This window comes from Chiloscyllium punctatum, chromosome 3 (assembly GCF_047496795.1).
Source record: "Chiloscyllium punctatum isolate Juve2018m chromosome 3, sChiPun1.3, whole genome shotgun sequence".
NCBI lineage: Eukaryota > Metazoa > Chordata > Chondrichthyes > Orectolobiformes > Hemiscylliidae > Chiloscyllium > Chiloscyllium punctatum.
Window position 1 is genome coordinate 68,612,645 of NC_092741.1, and position 23,069 is coordinate 68,635,713.

The window sequence follows — 23,069 nt, forward strand, 5'->3', positions numbered from 1 at the left end:
CTCTGTGTAAAAAACCCACCTCTGACATCCCCTCTATACTTTCCTCCAACCAGCTTAAAACTATGACCCCTCGTGTTAGCCATTTCTGCCCTGGGAAATAGTCTCTGGCTATCGACTCTATCTATGCCTCTCATTATCTTGTATACCTCAATTAGGTCCCCTCTCCTCCTCCTTTTCTCCATGAAAGAAGTCCGAGCTCAGTCAACCTCTCTTCATAAGATAAGCCCTCCAGTCCAGGCAGCATCCTGGTAAACCTCCTCTGAACTCTCTCCAAAGCATCCACATCTTTCCTATAATAGGGCGACCAGAACTGGACACAGTATTCCAAGTGCGGTATAACCAAAGTTTTATAGAGCTGCAACAAGATCTCACGACTCTTAAACTCAATCCCCCTGTTAATGAAAGCCAAAACACCATATGCTATCTTAACAACCCTGTCCACTTGGGTGGCCATTTTAAGGGATCTATGTACCTGCACACCAAGATCCCTCTGTTCCTCTACACTGCCAAGAATCCTATCCTTAATTATGTACTCAGCTTTCAAATTCGACCTTCCAAAATGCATCACCTCGCATTTATCCAGGTTGAACTCCATCTGCCACCTCTCAGCCCATTTCTGCATCCTGTCAATGTCCTGCTGCAGCTTATAACAGCCCTCTATACTGTCAACGACACCTCCAATCTTTGTGTCGTCTGCAAACTTGCTGACCCATCCGTCAATTCTCTCATCCAAGTCATTAATAAGAATTACAAACAGTAGAGGCTCAAGGACAGAGCCCTGTGGAACACCACTCACCACTGACGTCCAGGCAGAATATTTTCCTTCTACTACCACTCGCTGTGTTCTGTTGGCCAGCCAATTCTGTATCCAGACAGCTAAGTTCTCCTGTATCCCATTCCTCCTGACCTTTTGAATGAGCCTACCATGGGGAACCTTATCAAATGCCTTGCTGAAGTCCATATACACCACATCCACAGCTCGACCCTCATCAACTTTTCTAGTCACATCCTCAAAGAACTCAATAAGGTTTGTGAGGCATGACCTGCCCCTCACAAAGCCGTGTTGACTGCGTTTAATCAAGCCATGCTCTTCCAGATGGTCATAAATCCTATCCCTCAGAATCCTTTCTAATACCTTTTCATTATAGGTTTTCCCAAACTGCCAGATGTTTGAAGGAAAAATGTAGAGGAAAATGGGAATGCAGAGAAAAATCAGGTTTATTCAGCAAAGAATGAATTGTGGCCGTTTGCATACAAAGATCCAGTCAAAACAGTCAACTTTGCGTTACAATGGATGGATACAAGGAACGATAACCAGAAGCTTGGTGAAAAATGTGTGTTTACAAGAGCAGCTTAAAAGAGGAACAACAGTGCGGTTTGGGAAGGGAGGTCTGGAAATCTGGGGTTCATCCCTGAAGGCATACTTCCAAAGGTGTGACAAAGGACATTTGTAATGCACTCAATGTTTAAATTGAAGAAGCAGTGTTCCTGAAGATTTAAAGAGCCACTCAGATGACGTGAGCATTGCTCGTCGGCCAACATTTATTGCCTATCCCTAATTGTCCTTGAAAAGGTAGTGATGCCTTCTTGAACCGCTGCAGTTCATGTGCTATAGTTTGACCCATAATGCCCCTGGGGAGGGAATTCCCGGATGTTGGCCCAGCGACAGTGAAGGAATGGTGATATATTTCCAAGTCAGGATATTGAGTGGTTTGGAGGAGACTTTGCAGATGATGTTATTCCCATCTATCTGCAGCTCTTGTCCTTCTAGATGGAAGTTGGTGTGGGTTTGGAAGGTCTGTCTACGGATCCTTTGTGTTTTCCTGCAATGCATCTTGTAGATAATGCACACAACTGCTACTGAGCACTGGAGGTGGAGTGAGTGAATGCTTGTAGATGTGGTGACAATCAAGCGGGCTGCTTTGTCCTGGATGTTGTCAAGCTTCTTGAGTGTTGTGGAGCTGCACCCATCTAGACAAGTGGGGAGTGTTCCATTACACTCCTGACTTGTGCCTTGTAGATGGTGGGTATGCTTTGGGGAGTCAGGAGGTGAGTTACTTGCTGCCGTATTCCTAGCCTCTGATCTGCTGTGGTAGCCCCTGCAATTAAAAGGTGAATCCAGTTGAGTTTCTGGTCAATAGTAACCAAGATGTTGACAATGGGAGACTCGGTGATACTAACACCATTAAATGTTGAGGGGCAGTGGTTAGATTGTCTCTGATTGGTAATGGTCATTAACTGACATCTGTTTGTTGGAAATGTTATTTCCACTTCTCAGCCCAGTTTGGATATCACCAAATGCTTATCTATATGGATGTGGACTGTTTCAGTACCCGAGGAGCTGTGAATGGTACTGATCATTGTGCAATTATCAGTGAACATCCCCACATCTGACCTCATGATAGAGGGACGGCCATTGATGAAGCTGCTGAAGATGGTTGATCCTAGAACACTCCCCTGAGGAACTTCTTCAGATATCCTGGAGCTGAGATGACTGACCTCCAAAACTGAAAACTATCTTACTATGTGTCAGGTATGATTCCAACCAGCAGAGAGTTTGCCCTGTGATATCTTTTGATTCCAGTTTTACTAGGGCTCCTTAATGCCACACTAGGTTAAATGTGGCGTTGATGTCAAAGGCTGCCATTTTCACCTGACCTCTGGAATTCAACTCTTTGTCCATGTTTGAACCAAGGCTATAATGAGCTCAGGAGCTGACTGGTCCTGGCAAAACCCAAACAGGGCATCACTGATCAGGCTATTGCTGAGCAGGTGCTGCTTGATAGCACTGTTAATGACACCTTCCATCACCTTACTGATGATTGAGAATAGCCTAATGGGGTTGTAAATGGCCAGGTTGGAGTTATCCCGCTTTTTGTGTACAGGGCCTACCTGGCAATTTTTGGATAGATTCCAGTATAGTAACTTGTTACAGAGAAAAAAAAAGACCATTGAATAAAAACAATGAGAAAGCCATATAATTAAACAAGAGAAGGATATCTATACTTGTATATAACTAGCTAAAACTTGAAATATTTTAATTGACTTGCATGTTTAAACATGTAAACCATGCAAAGTGTACTTCTAACTCCTACACTGAATTTTAGTATAGTGAGTTAGCTCGAGACAGTTTGAGAAAATGCAACTTCCATGTTACCTTATATCCCCTCATTGTCAGAAGGAGTCAATGTAAATTTTCAATTTAGGCATTCGATGGATGATTGTTTGGGTAAAAATAATGTACAAGGATATGGGGTTAAAGTAAGAGATTGACCTGGAAGGTGACGCTCATTTAACGAGCTGGTGCAGGTGTGATGGACTGGATGGCCTCCTTGTGCACTACTAACACCTTTGTGATGTTACAGCTGAGAGTGTTCCATATTATAGCCAGATTCAAATGGATCTGAGTAAACTCCACTGACATTTAAAAAGAGTGAGTGGGACCTTGCTGCAGACATTTTGCCCCATTTCTGACAGATTAAATTTTTACTTGCGGGGAAATGGGACAGGGTGTGGATCCAATAGAAAGAAAAGGCAGAGTCAGGAGGGACATTTGACCTCAGTGCGAAGTTCAAACAGACCCCCATTTTGGCTGTTGCAAGGATATTAACCTGAAGTGTGGAAATCTTGAATTGATGAAGTCCCCAGAAATGCTCTGTTGAGTAAGGTCTGAAGCTTTTTCAATGCCCTAAGCTTCAAGTGTCAATAAGAGTTAAAGTAAAGCTCTGATGGACTACTTTGATTAACAACTGTAGGTTAGAAACAAAGTAACATCAGATAGAACAGTTTCAATAAAGCTCTTTGCTGTTGATTCCCCATGGACTATCCTTATGTCTTTTTGAATACGTGGCTGAATTTCAAGATCTTCAGTGATCTCAGCAGAGTGTTTTGAGTTTATTATTCAGTCAATGGTGTGAAAAAGCTATTAAATTATTAGCTGTCTTTGATGAGGAATCTGAATAAACTCTTGCAGAAGTTAATCACTTGAAATTTAGAAGCTTTGAATTTTATGATTGGGAGAGTTTATTTTACCCAATCAAGAATGTAGGTGTCAGAACTCTGTTTGATCCTTAGGATTTTTTTTTCCATGTGGTTTTTGAGGTCTGTCCATGGTAGTTACTGAGTGAGTGATGACTGAGGTTGTGTAGGAGCTTTGAGGACCATAGGGAATAGGTATGGACATGATTACTATTGATTTTACATGAAGTGTGTGAGACACCTATAGGGCTTGTGAGGGAAGAGGAAAGTAGGGATGTGCAATGGATGTCGGCAATGAACCTAACAACTTGTAAAATTACTGGGACGAAGACCCAGAGAACCTAACTAGACCTTCTAACCAGCCTGCCTTCGACTCCCCCATGACCATTCTCCTTCTGACACAGCAGGCCCAATTTTATCGTGTCCCTCCCCACACAGACTGAAAATTCAAGATTATTGAGCTACACAATAACAAATACGATTAAAAAACGCTAGAATCCAGTGCAGGACTCGTTTTCAGCAATCACTCATTAATGAGTGTGATTGTCCTCCAAGCAATTCAATGTTACTGGTCACGGATGGGTCTCATGTGGCTGATCAGTCAGATCCAAGAGCCCCATCTCCAACCACACATTTGGTGGGTGTTTCCAGGAGGTGGAAATCTCTAGTATTCCTTGCTGTAATTCCTTTTCATACTTCCTTTTGCCAAAGAATTGCATCCTTTCATACAACTTCTTCTAAGTAATTTTGTTCTGAATGTGGGTCTCCCATGTGTTGCTGCAATCCACATTGCATTTCTTAAGGGAAGCTTTCAGGAAGTCATTGAAGCATTTCCTTTGTCCTCTTCACATTTGCATGCCTTCCTTGAGCTGGGTAAAGATGATTTGCTTTGGCAGTTGGAACTCAAATCGTCCTAAGCGTGTGGCCAGTCCAGCAGAATTGATTTTGGATGATCATGGCCTCAATATTGCTACTATTGACTGCCTCATGGAAGCTGATGTTAGTAAGCCTGTCCTCCCAGCTGATGTGGAGAGTTTGTCTCAAATAGTTTTGATGATACTTCTCAAGGGTCTCTCGGTGGCAAGTATATGTAGTCCAAGTTTTGGAGCTTACAGCAGAGTTGGAAGGATGACTGCCTTATGCACAAAGATCTTGGTATCAGCATAGATGTCCCAGTTGTCAGAGGAGATCTTTAGTTGTGTAAAGAAGGCACTCATAAATTAGATGTTATGTTGAGTCTCCTCATCGATGTCAGCCTTAGATGAGAGGTAGTGTTGGGAGAGATGGACCAGAACTTGATCTGAGCCAGGTTGGTAAAAGATGCCCTAAAAGTAGTCTGTTCTATCACCAACCTGGCTAGAAAACCATTTCCAGTGGGCTCATCTACCTACTGTCTGAAAAGCAAAGTCAAGCTCAATCTCAGAATCTGGAATGTATGAACTCTCATGAATGACAAGCAAAACAATCATCCCTTATTGCACATGAATTCAGGCACTTCAGCATTGATATTGCTGCTTTGCAGGAGACACAAAGGGCAGACGAAGGACAGTTGAGGAGAGAAGGTGGTAGAACAGCACTGTAATGTGCTAAAATAATTGTATTGCACAGACATGAACAAAGAGGAAAAGGTAGTGTAGAGGCAAATCTGATCAATAACAGTTTCTTCAGATTTTGCATTTTTCTAAGTGAATCATTGGACTAGGTTCAATTGTAGTTTGTGGTTTTGCTAAAGATTAATTTAATAAGAGACGACTGGTATGTTTAATCTGTATTTTGTAGATTTTTGGAGCATTTTCTGTGTGCTTTTATAAAATTTTGGAGTGTTCAAATTAATTGAGTGGGTGATGATATCTTTGTGGAACTCTGTTACTGTTAATATTTTTTTGAAATTCTGTGTGGGTTAGATAAGTGTCAATAATAAGTCATGAGTAGGTCTTGTGAGAAAGGGGGAATAGAGGGAGGCTATAGTGGGAGATGAACGGCAATCATAATGTTGAAATGGTGTAACAGCATATGTGGAATAAGGCAGCTACTCTTTCAGTTTTGTCATGGTGATATACATTTTATTATTTCAAAAACCATTTGATGAGATAAGATGCCAAACTTGAGTGTGCAGTTCCTTGTGCTGCATTATCTCTTGGAATTGCCTACTCCAAAATAAAACCTTGTTCCATTTTTTATTCCACAGCAGCTAGCTTTGATTTATGTACTCATTTGTTTTATTTTGCCCAGTAATTTTACACTGTGGCATATCTTCCCAAATTCTGGTAGCTTGATTTTTCATAACAGAATACCTTATAAAGTGGCAGGATATCTACATCAGATTAACTGAATAAAGCAGGAAAAGGAACCAGAGCTGTATTCAGTATTAGGGAAGTTGTTTTTATCTATTCAGTGATGTGCTTATCCAAGTCAGCCTCTGACACCAAAAGAAAGAGATGAACAACCAAATTAAATCCTAATGATTTTGGTTTATTCTGCTGCCAGAAAAAGAAAATTATCAAAACAATCCTCTTTTCCCCTGTCCCTCCCTATTATTAAGTAGATACAAGAAGATAAATGAGTTCAGTGTGAACCCAAGAGAGTGTGAATGGTGTATGAAATTTTAAGTGAATACAGAAAGTACTTTGCACTATCTGGCCTGAACCTAGACACATCTATTGAAAATTGAATGCAGTGGAATTCTTAGAATAGACTCAACTTTGGATTTACATCAATGCAAAAATAACTGTAATAACCAAGGAGACAATATGTAGAGTGCAGTAAAACTGAGGTGTAAAACCACTAACCCTCTGAGGAGACCATCTTGTAGCAGTTTGTGTTTTCATCAACCGTGGGAATTTCTAGCATTATTTCTCTTACTGGCTGTGTTAGTCATCATTGTGGTAATGGTCTATCTCTGTGTGAATATCCCTATTGTTTTGTAATTTGCTATTGGAATTTGCCTTGTTACTATTGACCCTTTGCAGAAATCTGACAATGCCAGTCTGTATTTTTAGTGGGGTTTGGTGTACCAGTGAGTGACGAGGTGCAATTGTGTGGCTTAAGTTCTCTACATCTGGTCAGTTTGTTAACCTAATCCAACTCAACCCAACCCAACCAAACCAACTGTGGAGAATTGGTGAACATGACATGAGCATTTCCTCATGAGAATAGATGGAAATCCAGAAGCGGAGCCACCCAGGACTGCGCATGTACACCTTTCAGCTTCAGTGGAGTAGAAGCTGATCATTTGAGCAAATGTACTGGAACGCTTTTAAAAAACGAGAAAGATGAAAGAGAGAGATACTTTTTACATTAATTGTTGTGTATGTCAATGTTCACAAACTAATAATTTACCTTAAATGTTGGGGAGGGCTTCTTACTGTGTTTTTCCCTGAATTACACACTTCAAGCAAAATGTTCCTAGAATAACCTAGAAATAAGGTAACATCTGTGCTATGTTTCTACTAAAGCAACATGTCTGATTAATTTTATGACCAGCATTTCTTCAGCCTGTGACTCATTTATGGCTCATTTTGAGTGATGCAGAAGTTCTAAAACTTGGATTTAGAATTTAGAAGTAAATGGGATCCAATGGTTCATTTATTCTGCAGTTTTCAATTTTCTTTTGCATCTCCAATTCAGTATCCCTGCTGGTCTGGAAATATCATAGAAACAAAAGATTATTGAGGTGAATGGCATCGATTCATTTCAAGGGAAACAAAATAAGGGCATGAGAGGTAAAGGAATAAAAAGATATGTTGATGGGGTTAGCTGAAGAAGAGTGAAACAGGCTAATGTGAAGCATAATTCCAGAATGACGTTACTGGGCTGATTGGTCTATTTCTGTGCTAGAAACATATAATGTGCAGTAATACTGTCAAGTCATTGTTCTTATTTATCGTGAATGTTAATATGTGAAATATCTAACCAATTGCTCTGGACAGCTACCAGTCTCGATCCTTTATTTAGATGCTGAGCAACCAACATGATATATTTATGTATCATTTATTTTATTCTGTTTTGTGTAACTCAGTGCAGGACAGAGGATGAAATGATGCGACTAACTCTGTGTTCAGCATTATTTAATTGACTTGCAGCTTTATAATTACTTTTATACTATGCATTACTCTATATGGTTTGTGTGCAGAAATTCCAGTTAACTATGGAATCCTTTGGTTGGCAGTGGTCAGTACTGTTCGATTCTGCCACTCTAGGTGGTTTGCTATTGACAGTTTCTTTAGGTTGTCTGATCTATGAATGTCACAGTTGCCACTTTATTTCTGGGACAGCACTGATCTATTCTGGTGCCACAAGCAGCCTTGCATGTTAGTAAAAGGTCTCAGCATTTTCAAGATTCCTCCCTTAGGGAGAGGTGTTCAGAGGCACAGAGCCCCTGGTAACTGCGATCTGTGCAGATTCACATCTAGAGGGAACTGCATTTTGAGCCTGTAATGATTTGTTTGGCCATGAGCTAATCGATGGTCTGAATACCTTGGGACTCATTAAACTGCATTTGTGGTAGATGTAACCTAAGTTTAGAGCAGTATTTTGAGAAAGGCAGTGACAGGCTTTAATGCCTAATTGACCTCTTTTCCCTTTGTTTCTCTATCCACGTTGCCTCTGATGTGTCCCATAACGGCAGCAAACAGCACTGCTCAGCATTCTGAACTTCTGCTTGGAACTTCAGCACCTCAGCCTTGGCAGCTGTGTCATGGTAAGAACTTGGAGTTGCATGAACTAATCATTTACTTCTGAGGTCAAGTATGGTCTTATTTGAGAGTACTAATAGCATAAAGTCTTTGAAATACGTTTTTAAAAGGAAGTATATCAAAAACACAAAATTGGGCAAATACTTACTATGGAATAAAATTGCCTGTAGAGAATGCAGTTTTCAAGAAATAATTAGTATGGGCACAGTGTCATGAATTTTACTTTTGCCTTAAATAATTCATAATTTATCATTTTCATCTAATACCTAATGAGAAAACACCACTGAATTAATTGAGCAGACTTTTAGGCTGCCTGTTCCCAGATTTAGATTTTTGATTTCTGTTTGAATAAAAAGTTGATCTGCCATTTTTTTAGAACCAAATAAATTCTAAAATCTCCAAATACAAAGAAATGCTATCATATGCAATAGGTAGGAAGATTTTTACTTTAACAAGTCAGTCATAACTTTGCAGATGAGAGATAGGTGTAACAACTGACAGAAACTTGCTGGAGATCTGCAGCTATTAAGCATTAGATTTTTCTCAATCTGCATACAAGGATTTGATATTTTTCTTTGTACATTATCAATAATTTGAATTGTAAACACAGGAGTAACTATCTCTGGAAAAGGATACAGGAAAAAATCTTTTATCATTGGAACATAAATATTGTTTTTATTTTTCACACTTAAAGTTATAAAATTATAGATATCTTTACTTTGTTATTATTCTGCTACTAGTACCATCTTGTGACTCCTTCTCTAAACAAAACTTATATGTTTATACTTTAATAAATCAAGTCCTGTATTGCCGTGAGAACATATTATGATGTTTCTTGAAATGTATTATACTGAACCCAATCAGCTCTTCAACAATGATGATTATGTAAAATTAGCTTTCAGACACATATCAAGGCTCAAAAACTTCAGTTGTATTTGGGAAAAAGATTGTAAAACGGGCCTAAAACTTGGTAGAAATGTGTTTACAATTATCGTCAAAACTTTGTACGACAGATTTTGCAAAGCAATACTTCCAACAAATGCACTTCCCTTCATAGTTGTGCTTTTTAAATTTCTATGGTCGAACGCACCCAAAGCAAGTGAAAGGTTTGTTTTGATGGGTGTGCTCTCACAAGGTTTGACTCCATATTATGGATTAAATTTAATGTGTTCCTGCTGATCTTTTAGGAATACGCAAGACTCTTAGCTCAGGCAATATGGTTGTTGGTGAATGATCTTGGTTTTTCTCATGAGGCGAAAATAACAGAACATTCTGTACTTGCAACCCTATTCTGTGAATATTGTTGACCTTGAGATTAAAATCCTCTCAGGATGAAATCAGAGGTGTACACTATTTGGTTGATGAGTTCACACTTAATTATTTTACTTTTCACTAGGGTAAGATATTATTTTCAGGCATTTTGAAATAGCAGCAATTCCCTGGGCTAAAATATGTGATTTGCATTCTACCATCAATTCACCTTACTGCTATTTTCAATAAAATGCCATCTAATAAGTTTAGATTTTTGAGCTGTGAACTAAAGAGTTTTTCTTTCAAACAAAAGATATTTTTACCTCACCTCTGCAACAAGAATTAAACTCACCTCTACCATTGGTGAATAAATCAATATAAGCACTTTGAATAAAATGAAAGGGCATTGACATTGAGATTGTTTTGTAGGGAGAACTTAACATGACTGAACTTTCTGTTTCTGCTGTTTGATGGAGATTTTAACCTGTTTTTAAAATAAATGTTCAACAAGCTTGTTAAATAGCAAGTGGAGAAGAATATCAGGAAAATGCAAAAAAATGTTTTTAGTATTCCACAGGCTGATTTCAAATATATCGGTTAGTAAACTATTACTCCCATAACTATGAAAACAGTTGCAACTTATGCACCTAATATGTATCTGCGCTTTTTTAAGAATGGTTAAATATTCTGAGGTTTTTGTGATGTAACTCAGTTGTCAAGTCATTTACAGTTTGTTGAGAAGAGACAGGATTATTTTGATCAGTAGAAGACAGCAAAGATTTTCAACTATCTTATAACTTGATTGTGAGAAGATAAATGTGTTTAAGAAAAGCATGTGCAAATAATTTAAGTGGTTCTGCAGATTTTTTTTGCAATGAATTGCATTAGATTTGTATGTTGTGGACAACCCCTTTATAAATAATTTGAAAAGTCCATAACACATTAGCTAAAATGATATTCTTCCATACCAAAATAGCCAATAGCATGATGGAAACTTCTATCTTTTTGAAGGTGAAAGAAAAGGCAGTAGAGAGAGATTAATACCTCCTTAACATGCTTCATGTGTTTCTCACTTGGGAGAAAAAGTGAATGTCTGTTATGAGTTTCAAAGAAGAGTCATGTTGGACTTGAAACATTTAACTCAGTTTCTGTGTCCACAGATGTTGCTGGACTGCTGAGTTTCTCCAACCCTTGTTGTTTTTTATTTCAGATCACCAGCATCCATAGTATTTCGCTTTTGTTTTAATACCTGTTACTGCATTGTTTCTAGATTTGTGCTGGCTGGTATTTTGGGTGTCCTCCCTTGCTGAACTGCTCTGTTGTTGTCACTGCCAATTGTGTGTGGAGCAGTTTTATTCTTTTTAAAAGCCAGCAGCTTTGGATCTGCTTGGGACTGATACAGAGCTACTGCTGCCCCCAAGAGAACGGTCAACTGGCAAAGTGTGCAGCAGGTCTGCATTAATGGGTCTCACTGAGCTGAGCTAAATGGAAATATTTTAATAAGTATAAATATGGAAGTATGCATTCCACTGTTTCTTTTCTTAGAGCATAAAGTGGCAGGGGAAAAGTTCTTGGGGGTGGGGGGGAGTGGGGTGGTGGGGGGGATGCAGGGTTAAGAATTGCCAGTCATTTTCAAAAACTTTAACATAAACATTTGAAGGGTCAGTCGCTGATGTCCCTTAATACAGCAGATATTGGAGATATCTGGTGGGTCAGACAGCATCCATGGAGAGAGCAAGCTAACTTTTCGAGTCTAGATGACTCTTCATCTCCCACATTCCATCTCTCCTGGAAAGAGGATTTGTCTGGTGATCTTTTAAATTACCCTTTGATCATTTTCTTACCTGGCTACACTGTATGTCATTGGCATTTGACTAACTGATTGATGGAATAAACTATCTCACATGGTACAAATTTGGTTGGTACAAATAAATTCTCGCTAAGAAGGAATGTTGACACATTTGAAAACCTGTTTCTTTACATAGCAAGAGTTGGATCTATTCTGCTACTTGAAACCAACAAGTGCTGGAGAACACAGTAGGTGAGGTAGCATCCATGGAGAGAGGATAAGCTAGCATTTTGAGTCTGGATAACTCTTCATCGGAGCTGAAATGACGTGTGGAGGGGGCAGCATTTATGCTATATGGTGGGAGGGGTGAGGTTTAGAGTGTTAAGGAAGGTGAGGACCCAGGGATGTTCCGTCCTTGTGGGGTTCAAGGACGGCGGTGCGGTAAGTGGAGGACATACGCTGGTGGGCAGCGTCGACCACATGGGAGGGGAACATTTTGATCTTTGAAGAAGGAGGCCGTCTAGGATTTTGTGGAATTGGTCATCCTGGGAACAGATGCAGCGGAGATGGAGGAATTAAGCATAAGCGATGGCATTTTTACAGGAGGCAGGGTGGGAGGAGGTTTAGTCCAGGTAACTGTGGGTTTGTGGTAGATGTCTGTGGTTAGTTGGCCGCCGGTCGCCATCACTAGGGATATACTTCCCTCCCCACTCCTATCAGCTTTCCGGAGAGACCATTTCCTCTGCAACTCCCTTGTCAGATCCACAACCCCGCCAGCCCACACCCAATTCCTGGCACCTTCCCCTGCCCCCGCAAGAAGTGCAAAACCTGTGCCCACAACTCCCCACTCACCTCCGTCCAAGGCCCCAAAGGATGCTTTCACATCCATCAGAAATTTACCTGTGCCTTCACCAATGACATATACTGTATCCATTGCACCTGATGTGCTCTATTCTACATCGGGGAGACAGGACGTCAATTTGCGGATCCTTTCAGAGAATGGCTCTGAGACACCTGCACCAACCAACCCCACCGCCCCATGGCTGAACTCTTCAACTCCCCCTCCCACTCCTCCAAGGACATGCAGGTCCTGGGCATCCTCCATCGCCAAGCCCTGACCGCCCGACGCCTGGAGGAAAAGCACCTCATCTTCTGCCTTAGGACCCTGCAACCACATGGGATTAATGTGGATTTCACTAGTTTCCTCATTTCCCCTCCCCCACCTTATCCCAGTCTCAAGCCTCCAAATTGACACCGCCCTCCTGACCTGTCCATCATCTTTCCGATCTATTCATTCCACCCTCCTCTCTGACCTATCATCACCTCCAACACTTCTATCTACCTATCGCACTCTTAGCTGCCCCCACCCAACCCTCTTCCATTTACCTATCAGCCCCCCAGCCCACAAGCCTCACTCCTGATGAAAGGCTTATGATTGAAAAGTTGATTCTCCTGTTCCTTGGATCCTGCCTGACCTGCTGTGCTTTTCCAGGACCACACTCTCAACTCTGATCTCCAGCATCTGCAGTCCTCATTTTCTCCAAGAGTGTTGTTAGTTCAGATTAAGTGATCAGATTGTGAAAATGGCAGAGCAATGGTGTGTCTCCTGCCAGACTTGAAAGGACGGACAATCCCAGTGGAGTGGGGGAAGGGAAGAGAGGACGTAGTGACAGAGAATTTAACAAATAAAGCTAAAAGAAAGGAAAGAAATGGTTCCACAATTTGTATGTGTTGAACTGAATATTGAGCCCACAAGGTTGGTAAAATGCCTAGTTGGAAGGTGAGATGTTGTCCTCCAGTTTGCAATGTGATTCACTGGAGCTTACTACTTCTCTAGTGTGTACACCTTGAAGAAGTCTCCAAACTTGTTTTTTTAATGAAGAACTTTATTTTTTCTGTAAGAACATCATTGAGATGAGATTTGGATTATTTTTAATTGTTGACCTTCTGCTGTCCAGGTTGATGATTATGACGTTGTGGCTAGCGTGATTGGTGCTAAGTGTAAAAAGCTACGATCCCTAGATTTGTGGAGATGTAAAAATATCACAGAAAATGGCATAGCTGCTATAGTATCAGGCTGCCGACTCCTGGAAGAACTGGATCTCGGATGGTGCCCAATGTTACAAAGTAGCACAGGATGCTTCATAAAGCTTGCTCGCAAACTGCCCAACTTGCGCAAGATCTTTTTGACAGCCAACAGATCTGTTTGTGACACGGATATTGAGGAGCTGGCTGAAAATTGCCCTCGTCTGTTCTATGTGGACATATTAGGTAAGAAAATGGTTTAATAGAATGAGACTTATGAATATGCTTTGTAAGTATTTACAAGCTATGTCTTCCTCAGTAATCTGTAGTTTATAGTTTCATTGTCACACTTCTGGAATTTTTCAGTAAATGTACTTTGTTTATGTCCTAAACTCAACATCAATAGGTATACTCCACCACGGAATCTGGGCAGATGATAAACCCTTATTCTTTGAACAGGTTTCCAGGAAAAGCTGAGATTTCAACTTTGGAAAGAAAGTTTGTTTTGCTAAAGTAACTTCCAGCCTACTTTTGTGTACTCTGAATTAAGAAACAAGGAATTCATTAAGCCTGATCTTATACCTAATCTCTGTACAATAAAATTAAGCTGGTTTGTATTCTTTGCAGTTTGTGACATTTTGAATTGTGCTTAGAGACTACAATGTTATTTTAAAGTATTGCAGTTCATGGTTATAATCCTCTTCTCCCCCATCCCTAATATACTAAAGGAAATACCCTTATTAATTAAATGAATGTTATCAGTAAAACTGATAATCCCCTGCCTCCAAGCACCCTAAGCAGCAGCTGTGTGCCAGTAGGGCAGAGTGGATACTGCTGATAGTATGACTAACCTTTGTTTCTTGTTAACTTAAAGCCTATGAAGCGCACAGCATAATTCATAGTTCCACTAAATAAGAAAAATGAGGCATATTCACAGATGCTCCATTCAAGAAAACTGGCTTCCATCTAAAAAGGACTGAAAAACACTAAGATGTTAAACATTAAACTATTTTGCCTGCTAACATCTTGACCTGTGTTGTTGCATGTACAATGCTTTATTGAACTTCATCAAAGTCAATCCAGTAGCAAGATATACTTACTATTCCTTGTATTCCTTGTATTCCTGACTTCCTTGTCATAATTTGAAGCAGCAATTCATTCAAAAGTACCCCATTCCGCTGTGATTGAATTTAACTTAATCTTCAGTTTAAAGAAAACCAGCAAAATCAACCCAGTCCCAAGAATAAAACTGAGTCTTGTTTAGTGTTTCATTCTGTAGCCCACAGAAACAAATAATGAATTGACTGTAGATCAATAAATTTCAGACAATGTGGAGGTGTGTGTCAGAGAGCTTAAGCACATAGAGTCATAGAGATGTACAGCATGGAAACAGACACTTCGGTCCAACCTGTCCATGCCGACCAGATATCCCAACCCAATCTAGTCCCACCTGCCAGCACCCGGCCCATATCCCTCCAAACCCTTCCTATTCATATACCCATCCAAATGCCTCTTAAATGTTGCAATTGTACCAGTCTCCACCACATCCTCTGGCAGCTCATTCCATACACGGACCACCCTTTGCGTGAAAAAGTTGCCCCTTTGGTCTCTTTTATATCCTTCCCCTCTCACACTAAACCTATGCCCTCTAGTTCTGACTCCCTGACCCCAGGGAAAAGACTTTGTCTATTTATCCTATCCATGCCCCTCATAATTTTGTAAACCTCTGTAAGGTCACCCCTCAGCCTCCAACACTCCAGGGAAAACAGCCCAGCCTGTTCAACCTCTCCCTATAGCTCAGATCCTCCAAACCTGGCAACATACTTGTAAATCTTTTCTGAACCCTTTCAGGTTTCACAACATCTTTCCGATAGGAAGGAGACCAGAATTGCACGCAGTATTCCAACGGTGGCCTAACCAATGTCCTGTACAGCCGCAACATGACCTCCCAACTCCTGTACTCAATACTCTGACCAATAAAGGTTAGAGCAATGTTGTCCAATACGTTAGACATTAGTAATATGTGGCTATTTGTGAATCGAGATGACTGTAAGTGTATTCTGATCCATAAATGAAAATGATTAATAGAGTTGTTCCTTGAGCATGCAATCCTGATACCTGAATTCCATATAGTACACATAGGTAGTGTAATGTTTTTGTGCATTTGTTAGTAATGTGGTATCAGGAAAGCAGAGCATGCAAATGTTTTATTCTAGGTGTGCCTTTGGTTGCCTTCTAAAACTTTTAGTTACTTTCTAAAGTGGTGCACAAGATTAGATTAGATTCCCTACAGTGTGGAAACAGGCCCTTCGGCCCAACCAATCCACACTGACCCTCTGAAGAGTAACTCACCCAGATCCACTTCCCTCTGATAAATGCACCAAACATAATTTAGCCTGGCCAGTTCACCTGACCTGCATATCTTTGGACTGTGGGAGGAAACCGGAGCACCCAGAGGAAACCCATGCAGATTTGAGGAGAAACTCCACACACACAGTTGCCCAAGGCTGGAATCGAACCTGGGACCCTGGTGCTGTGAGGCAGCAGTGCTAACCACTGAGCCACCGTGCCGACCCTCGTGGATAAAATTGCAAGAATTCTGCGTAGCAGAAGCAGCAGCAATATTATACAGTTGAGAGGGCTGTCATCATTATCATCAATTGGAATAGCACTTAAGACTACCAGAAGAAAGCAAATCCAATAGTAATGAGCAGCTTCAATGGAGCCCATTATGGTGAAAGGCAAGTGGTATCCTACTATATTCTGGATAACGTAGGGATGGAGTTTCTGGCAGGTATCATCTAATGAGAATAAACTCTGGATTGAGACTTAAAACACCAATTGCAAAAATTCGACAAAAATCTGAGCTGCAGTACTATGTTGGGGTAAAGACCAATATTTCAGAACATTATTTTGATAATTGTTAATGCTATTTAGTGTTTTGCAGACATCTGCATTGAAATTCCTTTGGTTTTTCACAAATCAGCGTGCTCATTTAACAAGTCCACCACTCCTTATTATCCATTGTAGTTTTGCTTGCATCCATTCTTTTCAATTTCCTCTTTGCCATTCTCTTCCTTATAAATCCTTCGCAATCTCCTTTTTTTGCTTATTTCCACTTTTGTTCCTTGTATTATTTTCTTGGTTTTTATAGATCTTCTAATTTTCTGGATTTCCCACTATGTATTTTTGTAAACCCTTTCTTTAAGCTTGACACTTTTTTTATTTCTCATTTTTTGTAGTTAGCCCTTTAACTATCAAGATGGCTCACATTGCCTTTTAGGGAATGTATTGGTTACATATTGAACAAGGTATATGAAACTTGCCACCTCTTGTCTCTAAGTTTATTCATGAACCGTAAGCCCAATTTGCTGCACTTAATTTATTTTCCATCTGTCCAAAGATTACTTTCTTAAATTTAAAACTTGGGTTTGTAGCTTTCCATCTAAAGCAATTTATGAAATTCAGTGATTCAGTGATCAATCTTTGCAAGATTCTTCTTGATTCTTCATTATTAAATATTCACTAAACCCTGAATTATTCGTTACTCTGTTAGTTCTAAACATATTCTGGAAAACTGAATTGAATACAATCTAGAAGTTAATAGCAAGTTAATTGTCTTTCCTACTTGAAATGTTCTGATTCTCCTAGTTTGTGCTCATCAAAATCTCCAACAATAACCATATAGTTTTAATGTATACTTCCTTGATTTCCACACACCTAAATCCAGAAAATCAGTGTCTGAGATCCATATATTTTGCAAGGCTTTAATGAAATGGATGTAGAAATGTTTCTACAAATGGGGAAATCAAATCCTTAGACCATAAATATGAGATAGTAACCAATAAATCCCTTTCACAATTCAGGAGAGACATGCACGAAGAATGGTAAGAATCTAGAACTTGCTACCACAATAAGGAATTAATGTAAATACTGTGGATATATTTGAATGCAAGTGCATGATGAGCAGAGAGATAAAAGCATTTGTCAGTCAAGTTAAGCTAAGGAATATGGGGGGCAGGTTCATGTGGAGCATTATGAATTGTGTGAAAGTGTACAGGAACAGACATAGTCTATTATGCTCCTTGAGTCTGTTCTGCCACTCAATAAAATCATGGCTGAACTGTAACCTGAGGCCATGAGCTGGATTTGGAAGGAAAGATGACTGGAAGCTGACTCACACTTTGCAAACATGCTCTGCAGAAGTATCATGCTGTGAGTGGACGCAAGTGTTTGAGAGTGTGACTTCTGTCCTTCGGTGCAAATAGGCCCCCAGATTAAGAGCTGCAAGTCGTTGTAACTGGCCACAAATTCCGTAAGTCTGAGAATTCAATGGTGGGTGCCACCAGGACAGCAGAAAGAAGTCGTAAGGAGACTCCAGAAAGCTGAGTGCTGGGATATAGGGCAAGGAGGAAGGCTGAATGGGAAGGTGGTGGGCTAGCCACCTGATCTATTGTGTGTACCCCCTGCTCACAACATATGCAGCATGAGCATATAAATTCCTCACATCATTCATGCTTGCACTTAATATCACTTTAATATCTTTGGTCAACAAAAAGCTACCAGTTTCAAAATTAACAATTCACCAAGCATCAGTTGCATTGAATCAGTAGCTCTCTAAATGAGCTTCATAACTAAGTGCCTTTTCCCATACCATTGCACATTTCTTCTATTTTAAGCATCATCCAATACTGTCCTGAATGCCTCAATTGACTCTGACTCCGTCACACTTCTGGGCAGTGCATTCCATACATTAACAACTTAGTGTGGACATTTATTTTCTCTCACCTCAAATTTGCTTCCTTTGCAAATCACTTTCAATCTGTGCACTCTAATTCCTGATTCTTTTTTCAAGTGGGAACAGTTTCTTCCAAATACTCTATCCAGTCCCCTCATAATTTTGAAAATAAAGCAGATTACAAATCTTAAGAAAAGCTTAAACTCTAAGCTAAATTAGCTGGAAATAATTTGAATTGCTTACATACTCATCCTTCAAAATTATGAATAATTTGTGAAATTTTAATTGTGTTGATCATTTTCAACCAAGAAAGGATTTTATAAATATTTTTGCATGATCAGCAAAAGTCTATAGTTCTAGTATTTAACTCTTTCTTTCAATATCTATGTGGCAAAAGAGGGAATCCTGGAAAAGATTTCGAGAAAACTATCGGAGGCGATGGATGAATAAAAATAAGTGGGCTGTAACATTTGTTTGCCTGGGGTGCTTCAAAGTTGCTTTCTACAATGATGTTCATGAGGAACACTGCAGGGGTCACGTGGGTAGTGGCCAGGGTGCTTTCTTTCTCTGGAAATTCGATGTAGTCTAGATAGCACTACTTTCAAGTGGTAATATGTGAATAATTTTTGAGCCTTTGAATTTCTGATATTGCTGCAAATAGAATGTTTTTATTTCCATTTTACAAATTCCAAGAATTTATTTACATCAGGTTGCAAAAGCAATTAATTAAAAATTTCAGGCTTAACATAATTTCATGGAACTGCCAAACTAAAATGATCATATATTTTGAAAAGTTATAACGTAAATCATTTGAAAACATTGCATTTTGTATGTGTTGACCAACATCTTCATCTTGTGCACTATCTTGTCAGTAATCTAAATGCAAGATTCTATTCAACAGATATTGATGCTGTATCCAAAGACAAGTACATATTTCATTGTAGGGAAACTGAAAGGTTATTTGTGATGTGCTGATGTAGATTGTCCAATCCTTACTTGTGATTCTACAGTCTTCACTTGGATCATTGCATTCATCTTGTTAAGACTCCATGTTTCATTGTGAAGAAATATGTTTTTTTTTCATTTTATGATATTGAATCCTTTCATTTGTACACTTTAGAAGGCATTAATCAAAAGTCATTAAGTTTACAAGATGTTTCATAATAGAAACTTCTCCATTTGTAGTTCTCCCCTGAAAATTAAAACTATTTTTCAATTAATTTCAAAGGGGTTTCCTCATTCTTCTCTTCTGTCTTCTTCCTCTCCTCTCTATGACATCACCTTCTGAAAAGATTTGCAGCACTGTTGGAGGCTTATGATCTGTAAGATTGATACATCATCTAACCTTTCCCCTACAAACTTTTGGACTGTCAAAGCTATTCGTGTAACTATTTCCTCAGTTATTTCATCTATTTTGCTCCCAATTTTACTTGTGATCTGGGCTTTTACTGTTCTTTGTAAACATTACTCCTTTTATGTTCCTTTTAAACAATAATCTAGTTCATTCAAGCATTACCAAAATTGTCAAACAGCGTAACTTTTCGATAAAATAGAAAACAAGAAAATAAAATCCAGCTTGGCATCAGTTTACTTCTGATATCCTTATCTAATTAATTTTTCTAACTTTTAGTGCGGCATTTCTTCCATCTTCGCAGTTTACAATTCAGTATTTTACAAAGAAACTACATTTAACCTACATCTTGTGAATTTCTCATTTAAAATTGAATTTCTCATTTAAAATATTTCTGAGGTGACTAGAGTTACCTCAGTTTCTTAATGTCGTATTTTAATAAAGACTCTTAGAAGTGATTCCTTGTTAAATTTGGCATTGGAAAGAAATGTTGTTGTTTTTCATGGATATGCAATCAGAACATTGTCTAAACCCTCGCAGTCAAAGTGATACAGTTTGACAATTTTAGAATTAGAATTAGGTTTATTATCACATGTACTCTCATGAGTGCAATGAAAAATAAACAAGTTGCCACTTACAATACCATCCTAGGTAGAAAGGTACCTAGGTACAGATTCCTCAGTACAAATTCTTGGGAAAAATTAGAAAAATAAAGAAATAGAATGTCCAGCTTTATAGGCCTTCTAAGCCAGTGCACCTTAGGTACAAAAGTACAAAGTAATAGGAATAAATTAGAAAAACAAAGAAATAAAAAGTTCAGAATAATAGTCTTTCCAACCCAGTCTGTGCCGATCCTCGCCTCCAGACCACATTTGCCCTCACCTCCAGGCCAAGCCAGCCCTCACCTCCGGACCACAGCAGCCCTCACCTCCGGATTCACCTCGAGGTCAGGACTCCGCTCTGCATTCACCTCGAGGCCGGGAGTCCATGCTGAGGCTGAGAGACCGTGATGACTTCGCTCGAGGCTCAAGCTCAGGACGTAAAAAGAAAGGAGGGAAAAAAAACATGAAAAGAGGAGAAAAACAGAAACAGATAGAGCAGATGAGCTCCAGCTGAGGAGTCCTGCTTCTCCGCCATCATGTTAGCAGGGAATCTTACCGATTTACTTATCCTGCCCAGAGAAATTGAAGATTGGTGTAGCTTTCATACCTGAATGTCAAGCAAAAATTGTTCTGCAGAAAGATGACAGGTGTCTTCACAGTCAACCAGTGTGCTCACACCTGGTGTTATGGTTCATTTGAACTGAGCTCAACAATTGTGGAACATGTCAGTTGTAAGTGTGTGCTTGGTCCCCCAGTGATCGGGTGAGAAAAGCAACTCACTTAGTCATGCTGAGTTTGCAAGTCATAAAATTCTAGATCCATTCTTTGTTTCTCTTAAATCAGCTGACCTTTGGTGCTGTACATATGTCCTCACTGACTCTGGGCTAAAACAAGAGAAAGTTAAGATTGTTCCTGGTCCTAGTCACTATCTAGTGACTCCCGCTGGAAAACATGTTGATCAGGGTTGACTGTTGATATAACCGTGAAGATAAGCCACTTGGGCAACATCCCCAAAAGGCTTCTGGCATCAGTGGAACCAGATAGCAACGAGAGAGGACAGAAGAAAATGGTAGATATGGGGAAAATGTACTCACGAGGAAACATCTATTCAATTGGAAAACTGAAATTAAATACTGCCAAGTGTTAAATTTGTCAGGCACTTCTTTTTAAATGAAGTTTCAAAACAAAATCCTGCAAGCATCTTAGATCTAGGTAACTGCCATCCTGTAAGCAGGCATTATTAAGGTGCCACCAAATACAACAACTAAACCAGCATTGTTTTTGAACCTATAATCAAGAGTAACTTGTAAAACAAAATGTTTTGGGCTGGCACACGTGCTTTATTCTTTGGTTGGAAACACAGAAGCATTGTGTGCAGTTCTCATGGATTTAGTATCATTCCTCTCCCTCCTATCATCTGTTGCTGGCATTCAGTTCCACAGTAAAAGTCACACTTCACTACCTCTCCCTGTTATTCATGTGTGAACAACTTTATTGTGAGGAGCATTATAACCATCCTGATTCTGTCCTTCCTTCATTGCCCACGTCCTCCAATGGGGCTTTGCTGGATAAGCATCCGGAGATCTGGATTGGGGCATGAAGCCAGACTGCAGTCCTCATTTGAAAGCAATATGTTTAATTCTTATTTTCCTATTTCACTTGTAGATTGCTTTTTCTTATGAAGGAGCACTACAGTCAGTAGCGTTCTGTGTTTCTTTACTTCTCTGCCGAGACCAAATCAACTGATATCTCTGATAAGAGGCGAAAGTGAGGACTGCAGATGCTCAAGATTAGATTGGTGTTGGAAATGCACATCAGGTCAGGCAGCATCCGAGGAGCAGGAAAATCGACGTTTCAGGCAGGAGCCCTTCATCAGGAATGATCCCTGATGAAGGGCTCCTGCCCGAAACATCAGTTTTCCTGCTCAGATGCTGCCTGACCTGCTGTGCGTTTCCAGCACCACTCTAATCTTGACTGATATCTGTGATACACTAAGAAGTTATATAGCATTTGCTTGTTGTCAACTTTTTCCACCTAACCCAGTGAAGTTGCTGCTGCAGTATCACTGCTGGGATAGTGTCATTAAATTATAGTCAGTTTAGTTAGGTTGTTCCCATATAAATATGCTCATTGGAACCTACAGTTGAAATAGAAAAATAAAAGAAAAAAAAAGACTTTAAAATGGGGGCTGCAAACTGTCTTCATGCCCTGATCCAATTAATCTGCTGCATCTAATCAAATTATACCTGAAGATTGTATTTTCTTACTTGGTTTCCTGTCTTTTTGTCTTACACTCATCAGAACAATGCTCAAGAATGCCAACTTAAGTGGGACACCAACATTTATACTGGAGGAGAATGCTGATTGGTTGACAAGTGGACTCTGACTGGTAGAGGCATTATGAAGGATAATGCACCACTTGATAATTGAAATGGAAGTCAAATGAGCTCACATTCCTCAGTTTCCACATTGAGAAATTGTCCAGGGCTTTTCTGCTACTGCAAACATGCCTTCAATTGTCAGTGTACATCTCGGGATTCCAGTGGTTTTGTGCTATAAGTTTGGCTAGACTAAAAGCTTCAGCAAACTTTGTATTTCCTTCAATATTACAAAAGCAATATTATTACAGATTCCACTTGCT

General features: G+C 39.6%; 1 protein-coding gene across 3 annotated transcripts in view; it reads left to right on the plus strand.

Moving 5' to 3' along the window:
- The window catches only part of fbxl4 (F-box and leucine-rich repeat protein 4), a 134,001-nt gene that overhangs the window by 82,048 nt on the left and 28,884 nt on the right, over positions 1 to 23,069 (plus strand). For all 3 annotated transcript variants that reach the window (XM_072554869.1, XM_072554860.1, XM_072554875.1), the window contains exons 6-7: positions 8,606 to 8,677; positions 13,671 to 13,983. In XM_072554869.1, coding sequence (XP_072410970.1) covers positions 8,606 to 8,677; positions 13,671 to 13,983 — 385 coding nt within the window. The remainder of the gene's footprint in view (positions 1 to 8,605; positions 8,678 to 13,670; positions 13,984 to 23,069) is intronic.